This window comes from Teleopsis dalmanni, chromosome 1 (assembly GCF_002237135.1).
Source record: "Teleopsis dalmanni isolate 2A chromosome 1, ASM223713v2, whole genome shotgun sequence".
Classification (NCBI taxonomy): Eukaryota; Metazoa; Arthropoda; class Insecta; order Diptera; family Diopsidae; genus Teleopsis; species Teleopsis dalmanni.
In genome coordinates this window covers 85,567,749-85,580,377 of record NC_051846.1, presented here as the reverse complement: position 1 = coordinate 85,580,377, position 12,629 = coordinate 85,567,749, and the positions used below count along the sequence as shown (strand labels likewise).

Sequence of the window (12,629 nt, the reverse complement as noted above, 5' to 3'; positions counted from 1 at the left end):
CTCTAATTGACACACAGTTGTAAGACCTATGAGTTTGAGTCGCAATTCTGCTGCAATTTGTGCCTCGTTCTCTATGATCTTTATCTTGCATTGTCTACCATTCTCTTCTACGATTTTATCAAAATGTTATTTAATTTCAATATAACATAACTAATGTATTTTATATGTAAGAAAATAAAAGACAAATGTTTGTCTGTTACGGTTTTTAATTTTTAAATTATTGAAGTGAGGTACAAGCACTAGAAAACAATTTCAGTAACATATCTAAGTTTCAATATCGATTATAACTTTATCTGAATGCATCGCAGGCCAGGAGCAATAAAATTTAAAATAAATTTACGCTTTTAAATTTAAAATTCAGTTTTTATGAACGTTGAAAATGAAGCGCCATGAGGAGGGCCTCAATGGATCGCAGTTTATGGAACAGCTAATTGCTAAGCTAAACGTATGTGAAAGCTGAGAAGGGTAAGAACGGAACGCATTCGTACCATAAGTGCATGTTGAATAGATTTGTAGTATTCCTAAGAAGAAGTCAATAAAACGTTTTGATAAGCATATTCGTCACAACAACAACAACAACAATAGCAATAACAACAACAACCACAATAACAGTGGAATTAAGTAACACTTTAGGCTTCATTTAATGCATAGAAGACTGTGAAAAGTTTTTACACGAAGAACACAAGACTATTGAATAAAATTGACGCACGATTGACAGGCGACAAACGAAACATAAATGCAACGTTTGTGTCATTCAAGCCATTCACTTACATTATGAAAATGTTAGAACCAAAAGGCAACAAGACAAGAACAACAACAACAATAATAACAACAACAACAATGGTTAAACAATGAGCAAGGAAAACAACATTAAACAGCAAAACGTGTGTCGTGTTAATTTCCCATACAAAACATCATTCACTCTTCATTGTGTTCTTGTCTTCTTGTATTTTTGTTTTTTTTTTTGGTTTTTATTTTGCTTTTGTTGCAGTGGAGAGGTTTGGGTGGTGCACGAAATGATGAATTCATAGAATGGAATTTGATTTAAGTTATTTTAATTTTGAGTTTTTTTTGTTGTTTTGCCATAGAATAGAAAGCAACAAATATAAAAAGTAGAGTAGCCTGTGTTCGTGCGTGTGGGTGAGTTTGTGTGTATGTGTGTGTGTTGGCATAATTGTTTATCTGGCAAACAGCGAAATGCATTTTCATTTTTAGAACTAAATTAGCTGTCAAACATTCACTCAAGGCACTTTTTGTCAAAGTGCACCACAGCACATCATCAATTCAAAAGTCAATGCTTAACCCAGAAACCCCAAGGGAGTGTATGTGTGTTTGTATGTGTGTGCGAGTGCTGTTTTGTCTCTTGTTGCTTTTGTTTTTATCGGTGACTTTTTATCAACACAAATTTTTAACTAAAATGAAAAAGAATTGTAGTGAAGTGGGGTGTGGAGTAAATTTTGTGCCATTAGCGACAGCAATGACAATGCGGTGTGATACTGTCAAGCAGCGCCATCTTTACATTGTCATGACGACGCTTCTAACTGCTTCGTATCAATGCGCGGTAATGGATTAATTAAGCCTGCCCTGCAGTGTTCACGTTGTTATCGGTGGTTCTGGTTTATTATTATTATTATTTCTGCTTCTAGTTTTCCCATTTTTCTTCCTATGGTTGCTCTTTTTTCTATAATGGCCTGCGAAGCAATTTATTTATGCAGGAACAACTTCAATATGGGTCGTGAACTGCACACGTAGTTGGAGACAAAAGCGTATTAGATTTTAATTAGCGCTGGAAGCAGTAATATTAATGACATATAGAGTTAATGTGAGCCATTCGGATATATTTCGATTACTCAAATAATTTATATTAATTATGTACGAAAAAATATCGAAAACACATAAAACAGTTGCTCGAAATAATACAAATTAGTTTAGATGATATTTTTATATAAAAAATTAATCCACTGTGTGGTATTTCCGTCAAACGTTAAAAACAGTAACCTATTCTATTGAATATGTGAAATAAATGGTCTTAGCATATAAAACAAAAAATAATATATTACCACTGCTCTTGGTGTACGGGTATAATCTCCCTAACTGGTTTCATCAAAACTCCAGTAATCTATGTCTGACAGCTTGCCAATTACTTTAACTCACGTTATTACATATATAAAGTTAATGAGGATGTGTTAGCGAAAATTTTGAAGTTTGTGGAATACTCCAAGTTATCAAATATCATAACTGGTTTTAAAGTAATGTATACAAACGAGAGGTTTTTGATAAGTAATGCCATTAATTTTATAAAAGAATGTTCTTAATTTTGTTGAAGATTATTTTTTGAAATATTTTTATCTTGACTTTATAACCATCTTAATTGAACATTTCTTTAATATATATAGCCGAAATCACCATTTAATTTTGCAAAAATTCAACCAAAACTGGTGAATAAAGCTACTTTGTTAAACGAATGGCAATTCATTGTTTTACCCATTTTTTTGTTTTTAGGTGGCACCGATTCTAGGTTGAAATGGCGCTACCAATAATTAAATTACTACAGTATGTACGACAGTATTTATGAATGCTTCTTCCTTTTTTTACATATTCGTGATTATTTTACTACAATGTTTATGTGATCCTCTTTTCGTTTCAGAGAGGACGACGCGACTTCTTTTGTTTCTTTTACTGTTAGGACTATTCTTTGACTTCCAAACTGTACTAGTACTAGGATCTTCTTTACATCAAAAGTTGCTTCTCCCAACAGATTAAACTAAAATCTTTCTTATGAAGTCATAGAAACGTGCAATGGATTGCATTCTCTATTCAATGCCAGTAAACGCGACAAACTTGTCATATGAGGTTTAGATTATAGAAAGATTGTTTTTAAGTTCAAAAATATTTGTCTGTGAGATAGGTAGTTCGAAACTTATGCCATATTTCGAAATACGTATGATTTGTTTCTTTGTGAACGTGCAGATTTTAAGTGTTATTTACAGATATCGAAATATGATGCAGGATAATTGTTGAAAACCTTTTGTTTGGGACAAGATTTTACTATAATTAATACAATCAAAGGTATCTGGCATGTTAGACATTTAGTCCAAAAGACAATCATTCCCATTGTGTGGCACAATCTCTTTTTCCCAAATTCTTTCATTTGACGATGCTTTGCAAATCTTTTTTTACTCAAGTCAGTGGCTCCATAATACTGTACCTTCTCTGTCGTTATTTAATAAATTTATAAGATTATTGAGACCTTCTTTTAAGCGATTAGAGTTCACAGTTTAACCTATTGTTTGGCATTGATCTCGTTTAATTTTGATTGTCGTTTAGTGTTTCTGGATTATATCCGGCAGTTTGGTGTTTTAACATATAACATATACATATACTATATAGGTAATAAAATGTAATAAAATAATAAATATATTTATTTATTATAATTTATATAATAAATATATAGGTAATAAAATAGTTTTTTAATAGTTAAATTAATTTGGACTATATAGGTACTGTATTCCTTGGAGAAGTTATAATTTATTTATCAAATTTTTTGCGAACGCTAAAACGACTTTACTGATACCATTTTGTATCTGTATATATATCTACTACTATGAAATGTGATTACAGCTAGTGTTATCGAATAGGTTCTTGCCTACATATCGGCACATTTTGTAAGTAATTCTGTTATAATAGCATTTTTATACAAATATTTATTATTTATTTATTTTTAAGCGTTTTAGGAATTAATTTCCAGTAATAAGTTAATTTAAGAATCTTAATGGCAGAAGTTTTTGTGGCACGTACGTTTGCGTCATTTTGCATTTTTAATGCTTACTTAATAAAGTTTTTGTCCTGAGGTAGGAAACGAATTTAAATCATAAAATTTTTGTACACTGGTCCTTTTAGCGCAATTAAATATGCGCAGGATTGATGCAGTTTGAGTCAAACTTCTTAAGAACTTTTTAATACGAGCAATAAGCACAAAATATATTGGTCTTTAATAAAATCGCTTTATGCTAGGAATATCGATTAATAAATTCGAACAGAGATAAAAAGTTTTAAATAAACTTTACACAAAAATAGCATAGTAAATAAAAAACAAATAAACTCTCAACTTTTGAACTTAAGTATGTCCGTATCTTGATTGGAGTAAACGAGTCCCAATCTCTGCATTGCATCTTTGCCACCAACATTTTTAATCTTCGTTTCGGTGACATTTTGCTTGTTTATTGCTGCAGTGAAGCAGTTATGAGCATCGTAAAAATGTCCAATAAACGATTTCAATGAGTCTTTGAAAACAATCAAGAATCAATAATCACTTTTATCAGCAACACAGTTTCTAGTCTTCCTCCTCAAAAAAGAGAAAAAAATATTTTATTTGATCTATGATTGAAAACATAGATTATTCAAAAATATTATGAAATTTGTTACTCACATTTGTATAACTATTTTTTCTCAATCTTTCGAATTTTTGATTTTACATAATTAAAATATATTGATCAATTTTAAAAGATATATACCGCATAAACACATTTTTATTTTTGTATGATTACGTCAGCTCTTCAAATCTGTGATTATATTGCAAACATCACTATTGGTTTTATGCTTCTCCACAACTTTCTGTGATATATATTTTCTATTCTATTATATTGCTCTATATAAAATATAACATCAGTTAGACAAATTGTTGATATATGAGAATCACTTTTTATATTTCGGGAAATTCAATATCAATAAACAGAGGTTATAATTGGTTCTTATTTATTGCAATACATTGTAGGTACATCCATTAATATAACGGTGCTCAAACAACCAATACTTGATCCATAAGCTTACATTACCATTTTATTAGACGTGTGGTACGTCACCCTGCATGGATTCATGTCAGAGCATTGTTAGAAAATGTATCAATTTTAAATGTCCAGTATAAAATGTGCTAAACCATGTGAACTCACCCATTGTAGAAATAATATCACATTTAAGATGAAGGGATAATGGTTATACAGTTCGCTACTGATACGTTCTGAAAAATGTTCCGATTGGTAATGCTTGCAGACTGATGGCATGATTTGATATAGCTTTTTTAAAAACAAATAAAAAATAAATGTATTGCTAATGCAAGTAGAAACAGGTCAGTATAATCAGAATAATCAAGGGCAATTATCCTTGAGGAATCTGAAAAATGCACTATTGGTATTCATAATGGTATGATGATATAATTGAACCGTACTTTTTAAAAAATAAAGACAGTCTTAATATCACCAACAATGATATTTGGAAATAGTAACGAACCACAGTAAACATACTCGTGGTAGTATAGCTCAAGAAATCAAAGGCCATTCATTAGCTTCTTGTGGAATCTGAAAAATATCAAAAATATTTTTTCAAAATAAAGAAAATCGAAAAATCATTATCAATGGCACTGGGAACAATGTAGATGTTCCTGTATGTGGGTGCATATGCGATGGAAAACATTTAGTTTTTACGAGACGCGAAAAAAACAATCAGTTATTAAAGCAAGTAATTATATTATCTCCAAAAATGGAGTTGTGGCAGGGCCTAACTGTAAACAGGCATTTCTTATGATAATATGTAAAGACATTGATTAATCAAAATATTTCGTTAAAGATTTTATTGATTATAAAACACTCGGTATGTTCGGTATTTAGTTTTGTGCTGTAACACAAACATAGTGTCACTTTAGATACAGTAACTCGGCTTCGGTTCAGTTGAATTCCATAAAATTTGTTTAGTACTTCAGTGAGGGATCTACTCTATCCAACCAGTAGATGATAATAGCGAGAATATAATTTTTTTTAAATTTTATTTATTTAAGAATGCATCTTTTTCTTCTTCTTCTTCTACTTGAGTTAGTGCTATTACGCACTTTTACTCTATAATGGCTGGGGGGCTTATCTCTACCCCACACTAGGCTTTAACTAGGCTAAATAATCATATCATTTATTTGTCTTTTAGTTGATGACGGACCTTAAATCAGCATATCTTCCTGAGAGTCCAGAATACATAATAAAAATTTTTAATTTGTAAACGTCAAAGTTTTTATTTTATTGTCAATATTGAATCAAAATGTATTTAATATAATAAACCATGTTTTTTTTTATACATTGTTTAAAATTGTTTTTAAAAGTACAATAACATTTGTGTTAGAAAAAATTTAAAGGTTTCTGGCGCAATCATGAAGTAAAATTTTGAAGTGATAACTAAATTAAAAGTTAAGAAAAAACAGAAAAATGCAAGCTCAAGCTTATTTACAAAATTACAGGTGCCCATGCCAAAGCCAAAATGCATGTTCCTGCCCTCACAAGGATTTATCGGCAGAAGCATTTCTAAATAACATTAAGGATATAGCTGCAACCCTTGTCAAGGTAATGATAGTGTGTGGCGTCGATAAGTGCAATGCCGCACTATCAGCTGAAGTTGTCATACACGCATTTCTCTACTACGATGACATATTGCGGGGTATAGGAGTGGTTCCTAAAAAACGGTTACGCCGTGAAGATTTGATGTACAAGTTTACCACAGATTGTAATATGACATTAAGTGAATCCCACTTATCCTATGCAATCGTGAAACGGGCATTTAAGGCATTCTACTATGGTACTACCGAGGGTGGCATTAGAAATACCCTTCTGGAGGCAAAACTAGTGCATACACAGGAGTGTTTGTGGGTGCATGCAGCGAAGAGGACTGCGGAAGTTTTTTCTGAGTACGAAGGCATGTTTTATAATGCATACAGCAAATACGAAAGGCATATAATGTGTTTATATAAACATTTGTTTGATCGGATACAAAGACGTGCAGAGCCAATAGCTGGAGATGTGTGTACATGTGAAGACTGTTTTGATAGCACAGAAGTAAAATACGCTATACCTATAGAACCAGTTAAAACTGCTTATCCAGATTCTAAGGCATGCGCACAGTTAATATGTAATAAAACAGATAAAGATATAGTCGATGACAACGATGAAAATGTTTGTTTAGAAGAAGAACAGGAAGAAAAATGTACTGACTCTGATGAAACAGTAAAGTTGCCGCGTTGCTTGAAATGTACCTGTCCAAAACTAATATGTGAATGTGATGTCGATCCAGTCACGGGCGTACAAAATGTTGATTGTGGTCAAGGTCCATTTCAATGTAAATGGTTCCGCGTTAAAAACAAGCCAATTGATTTGTCCAAACGGTTAGATAGGCCTCAACACCATCAATGTCCTGTCGATTGTCGTGGCGACACTATTAGTTTATCATGTGATAGTGTTTGTCAATGTGATTGCGATGTTTGTACTTGTGAAGTTACACCCACAACACCGTCAGAGTCAACGTTTGGTGAAGAAGAGTATGAAGAGGAATCTTCAGAATATATGGGTGCATCTGAAGTGGAAACTGAATCTACCGTAAGTGTAACAGAACTGCCACGACGCAAACATTTTGGCGGTTGTAGAGTGGGGCCACCAAATGTCGATGACAGCGATAGCGATGATTATGAGTACGATGAATACGGAAGAAGGATAAAGAGGAAGAGAAAAGATGCTGATAGAGGCGCACGTCGTCGAAGTAAAGCCAGCGCATACTCATTTCATGACTCAATGGATTCTATTTTGAAGCATGGAAAATCATCACAAGTAGACGACATACTTAAAGTTAAAAAATATCAAAATTTTTATATGAACATTTGGAAAGATAAATATTTGAAGCCAAAAAGGGATGATCCATTAATGAAATCACTCGATTCGCAAAACTCTGAAGAAGACTTAATTAAAATTCCATTTTTGTGATACTCTGACGATATTATTTGGATCAAATAAAACTTAAATAAAAAAATAAATACAGTGGATTTATTTATGTATTTTTTCTATTTTTTTTTGTATACGGAAATGCATTAATAGATTTAGAAAAGTGAATATATGATTGGAATCCAATCATATTTCCAATATTAAAATTATATTTATTAATCCTACATGAAATTCTTGAGATCATAGAGGGGAAGAAATATATGAAGAAAGGGATTTAGGAATTGCGAGTAAAAATTTCAATGGTTAAATACCATTTGTTTTGTTCTAGTTTCTTCTATGTTACCATTATTTAAGACATACTACTAGCAAAGTAAAATAATTTTTCGAGAAATTCTTGTTGGTTTTGAATCATTTCATCTTCATATATTATATTGTTTTCTACAATGTGAGTGTTCTCACATTGTAGAAAACAATTGCATTCTATTGCAGCAATTAGACAACTATCTGAGATGTATGATTCGAGACACGCAGGTCTTTCACTCATATCTTTTGGATGGTACTTTGCATTGCAATTTAATAATTTTTTAAATTATGTCTGCACAATATCTTAAAAAATGTTACCAATTTTAAAGATATCAATGTATGCCTGTCTTGCGAAAAATATTAATTGAGTATTATTTTTTCACAAGATTGCCCTCGCTAGTCAAGAAAGAATGTCAAAGTAATGTTAAATAATCAGCATTAAAATATTTTGATTAATTATTCATAGTAGAATTAAATACTACATATATAATAAGGATTTATGTGTATATTTAAATGTAACATACATATTTATCTTTGTATTTCACTGAGATCAAAGTAATAAAACCGATCTATTAGACTGAATTTCAGTTCTACGTCCAAGTATCCTTTTTGTTATACCTATTTTGAAACATCAGGTAACACTTCCGTAATATCTTCCAGTATTGTTTGTAACGTAATTTTTTGTTTTATAACACCTAAATAAAAATATTCATATCAATGTTCTAAATATCAATCTTGACGAGATACTTATTACTCCACTGAACCATTTTACTAAAACTTATATATACTAAGCCTGCTCCACTTGCCTGCCAAATTTCTAAATTCCTGACAAATTTCATTTCATCACGAAATAGGATACCTAGGTTTCCTATTTTTTTTTTTTTGTGAGCATATGCCTAAGTATACGAGTATGTAGTATATAACCAATTTTAATCCGCATTAATGTTCCCACTCATTAGTGTCCTTTAATCCGCTACACACAGCCGTAAATGAATATGCTAGTCCAAATTCGTTATGTTTTAATTTTGGTATAAAAACAACAAAAACTAAAGTCAATAATAAACATTTTAAATTATAACAAAAAATGCTGGGAAAAGACACAGGGAGGATGGAGGGTGGGCGTACATTAGTAAATTTATTTGAATTATGCAAAAATTTATGCGCATATCAGTGTTTGCTTAGTTGCTGTGTGTAGGCAGAGCTGTTGTTTATGCTCGACTGTTTGCTTGCTTATTTTATGCGATTTCATAGGAAAGCATTTACTCACATCGATAAATCAGTCAAAAATGTCAAATATACGTAAATTATGTAGTGCAGACAGTGTATGCAGGCTATAAAATATTAAACAAAAACAATTATATTAGAAACAACAATGTCCACGTCACTGGCACAAAATGCCAAAATCAGTAATTTAACAACAAAACGTGCACATTTTGGCATAAATAAACAAAGGCGCTTATACATAAAAGTGAGTTTCGTACGCCAATAACAAACAAGCCGCCTCTGCATAAGCTGGGCGTACGGCGCCCTTCGCTTCAAACCAAATGCAAGAGAGTTGCAAAGGTGCAGAGGTGTACGGTGTAAATTGCCAGCGAAATTAAAGCAACTACGCACAAAGCGAATGCACAAGAGGACCTAAGTACGTCCTCGGCACCAGAGCACCACAGAAACTGAGCCACACACCACGTAGCGTGGTTATTAAAAATTTAAACATAAACTCAAAAAATGTTTAAAAATCGACTTAGAACTTATGCGTTGCATATTGAGTAGTCACGAATCGGTATGTGACGAAAGGGCAAGCAGCTGCTGTGCAGTCGTTCGAATGCGTTCCTGTTGCACTGGCGAAAGAGTTCACAAGGTTCGTCTTATGGAAAAGCGATAATTTCTGAAGTAGAAACAGTAGTCGATTGAAATCTCGAAACTGCAGTTAAAAGGTAAACATTAGCACAGTCACAGGCCAGCCCAGGCCAACGATGTTAAGTTCTGCCAGTGCGATTGGGTGAGGAGTCGAACTGGCAAACGTGTGCCTCGTTCCGAACTCATCATGTTCAATCTTTTGTTCAACATCTGAAGTATCTAATTTGCATATATTTCAGTGATATAGTTTATCTTTTTATCATTTATTTGTTTGCTTTATTTTGGGTTACAACGATGATTTTCAAAATTCTAGTGCAATTTAAAATATGATGCGTTACCATGGGATGACTGGACAAAAATATTTTTAGACAAAAACTTTTCATTTAATGTGGGAAAAATTTTTAAAAAATCACTCATCAGTTAATATTCTATACATAATTTTTAAAAGAAATTTAATTTAAATTAATGAAGTTAAATTGGTGATATTTTCTAATATTATAATTTCAAACATTAAAAAAATGTTTGTTAAAGAGTTTCCATGCACATGAAAGTTATATAAAGAGTATGTAAAACGAAGCTTCTATAATATGGGGTGATTTTTAGAGCTTTATTTCTAAAGAAAGATAAAACCGATTAATATCATGGTGATGCCCATAAAAAGTCCACTTTTGGACCACTACTATAAATCCGTTGGAGATTTTAGCTATGAGAACTGCTTTCAAATAAATAATTCATTAAGATTATAATAATATTTATACTATTGTGAATTAATAAATTAATTATTATAATTATACTATCATATTATTATTATAATCGATATATATATTATATACATATAATAATATATATTATTATAATTGATATTAAAGTTTTCAATTATAAGATTTAAATTAATTGAGATGATGTGGAGGAAAAATGAGGTACAAGTGCTTGCTTGTCAAGTAGTAAAGATCAACTCATTTACATAAGTACATATAAATATATATAGATATGCTAACCCTTTCAGGTGAACCCTTTACCAGGAAACGACTTTGTCGCTTTAATGTTTTTAATGCCTATGCTAGCGATATCAGATGGCAAGGGAAACATCAGAGTGAATGTGCACCATCTCGTGAATACCGGACAATGATGGGTAATACTTTCGATCTCCTCTTCTGACTCGCATCTACGAAACATAGTAATCGATGATGAAGCATTTTCCACTTGTAAAAAATTTTAGTTGAGTTTATCTCAATTTAAATTACTGGATATCTATATTAATACAAATATTTAAATATTTAAATTAATTTCTAATTAAATTATTTGCATGCCATTAAGACAGTGGTCTCGTCAGTATAGCAATTAGGTCGGACAATGAGATGTCGACGAATTTGGAGAACTCAAATTATCGAAACAAAAATAGAAAAAAGAAAGGTAAAGAGCAAAAAATTTGTTAGTAGGCAGTCACATATTTAGATGAAATAGTCGAACGGAAGAAAGAGAGAGAGAGAGAGAGAATGATGAAAATAGGTCAATAGATATTAAATCGACAGACGAAAACATAATTAAAATAAAGTAATGTCTGTTAGAGTGATATTTCAGGACATAAAAAATCGGACACGTTACAGAAAATATTGTTTTCAACAGTGATTGTACATGAGTAATAGTGAGTTGATCATAACAAGAATAATTGATATGTTCAGTAAATTCGTATCAAATGGACTAAGGCATTTAAATTGAAGAAACATGATAAATGTTTAGAAAACAAGTCAAGGTTCTTATGGATATCGAAGAAAGATAAGAAGATTAATACTTCTTTCTACTATAGCTATATATGTATGTGTCGCAAAAACTTCTTCTCCAAAGAGCCTCCAAATTTATGGTCCTCCACTGACATTGTATTAACAACTGTTTCACCTTTGAAATTGTAGAATCAATATCGATAGAACTTATATTTTAAGTCTTAATTATCCGAAATAGTAAAACAGTTTATTAACTAATATAATAGAAATGTCTTTAACATAAAACAAACGAGCTTAAGAGTTTATCAAAGGAATAAGGCAAACAAATGACATACTTCCTTAAGCATATCACAATTGAATTGATTATGCATATTTTAATATTTTAATGATACCAAAATGAAATCTCTATATGCTTTTGATGTTCAATATTAATGAGGATTGCATATCTGCTTACATAGTGATTTTTTCCCCTGAAATATTACTGCTCCAACCACAAATATGCTTGATGTAACGCCGCAGATATGTGCTTAGTAATCCTTGAAGAAAAATTGTCAAAATGTATTTAGAGCACGTAATGATATCTTTTAAAATAATTTCCTTAAATATGTAATTTAAAAAATATTGAGCTAAAAATAATCCAGGCAGGATAATCACAAAGGAAAAGGTACGAATTTGTGAAATTATTTCGATCACGTTTGAATGCATTTACCTTGATGAAAATTTTCTGTGATTAAATCAGTTTGAGAACCTAAGAGGAATTATGGAATTTAATAATTTGAAAGTTGCTGAGAGATTGGGTATATATAAAGTCATTAAATTTGATCAATAGTTGTGCAAGTACTTTTATTTTTTCTTTGTTAAATATGATTTTAAAGAATTTTAATATATGCCAATTCCAACCCACTTCTGTTCCCTCAATTTTGCATACATTCAGTATATTTATATTAAATATTAAAGAAGTTGTAGTGGTTTTGTTACACGATTCTCTTGTTGGCCTTGTTTT

The 12,629-nt window shown here is 31.3% G+C and overlaps 1 protein-coding gene across 1 annotated transcript; it reads left to right on the top strand.

Annotated features, from left to right (window-relative positions):
• Positions 1-6,201: 6,201 nt before the first annotated feature.
• LOC119668667 lies at positions 6,202-7,840 on the top strand. The gene has a single exon (XM_038078251.1). It carries the CDS (start codon positions 6,246-6,248, stop codon positions 7,785-7,787), a length of 1,542 nt encoding a protein of 513 aa, XP_037934179.1. The 5' UTR covers positions 6,202-6,245; the 3' UTR covers positions 7,788-7,840.
• The last annotated feature ends 4,789 nt before the right edge of the window (positions 7,841-12,629 follow it).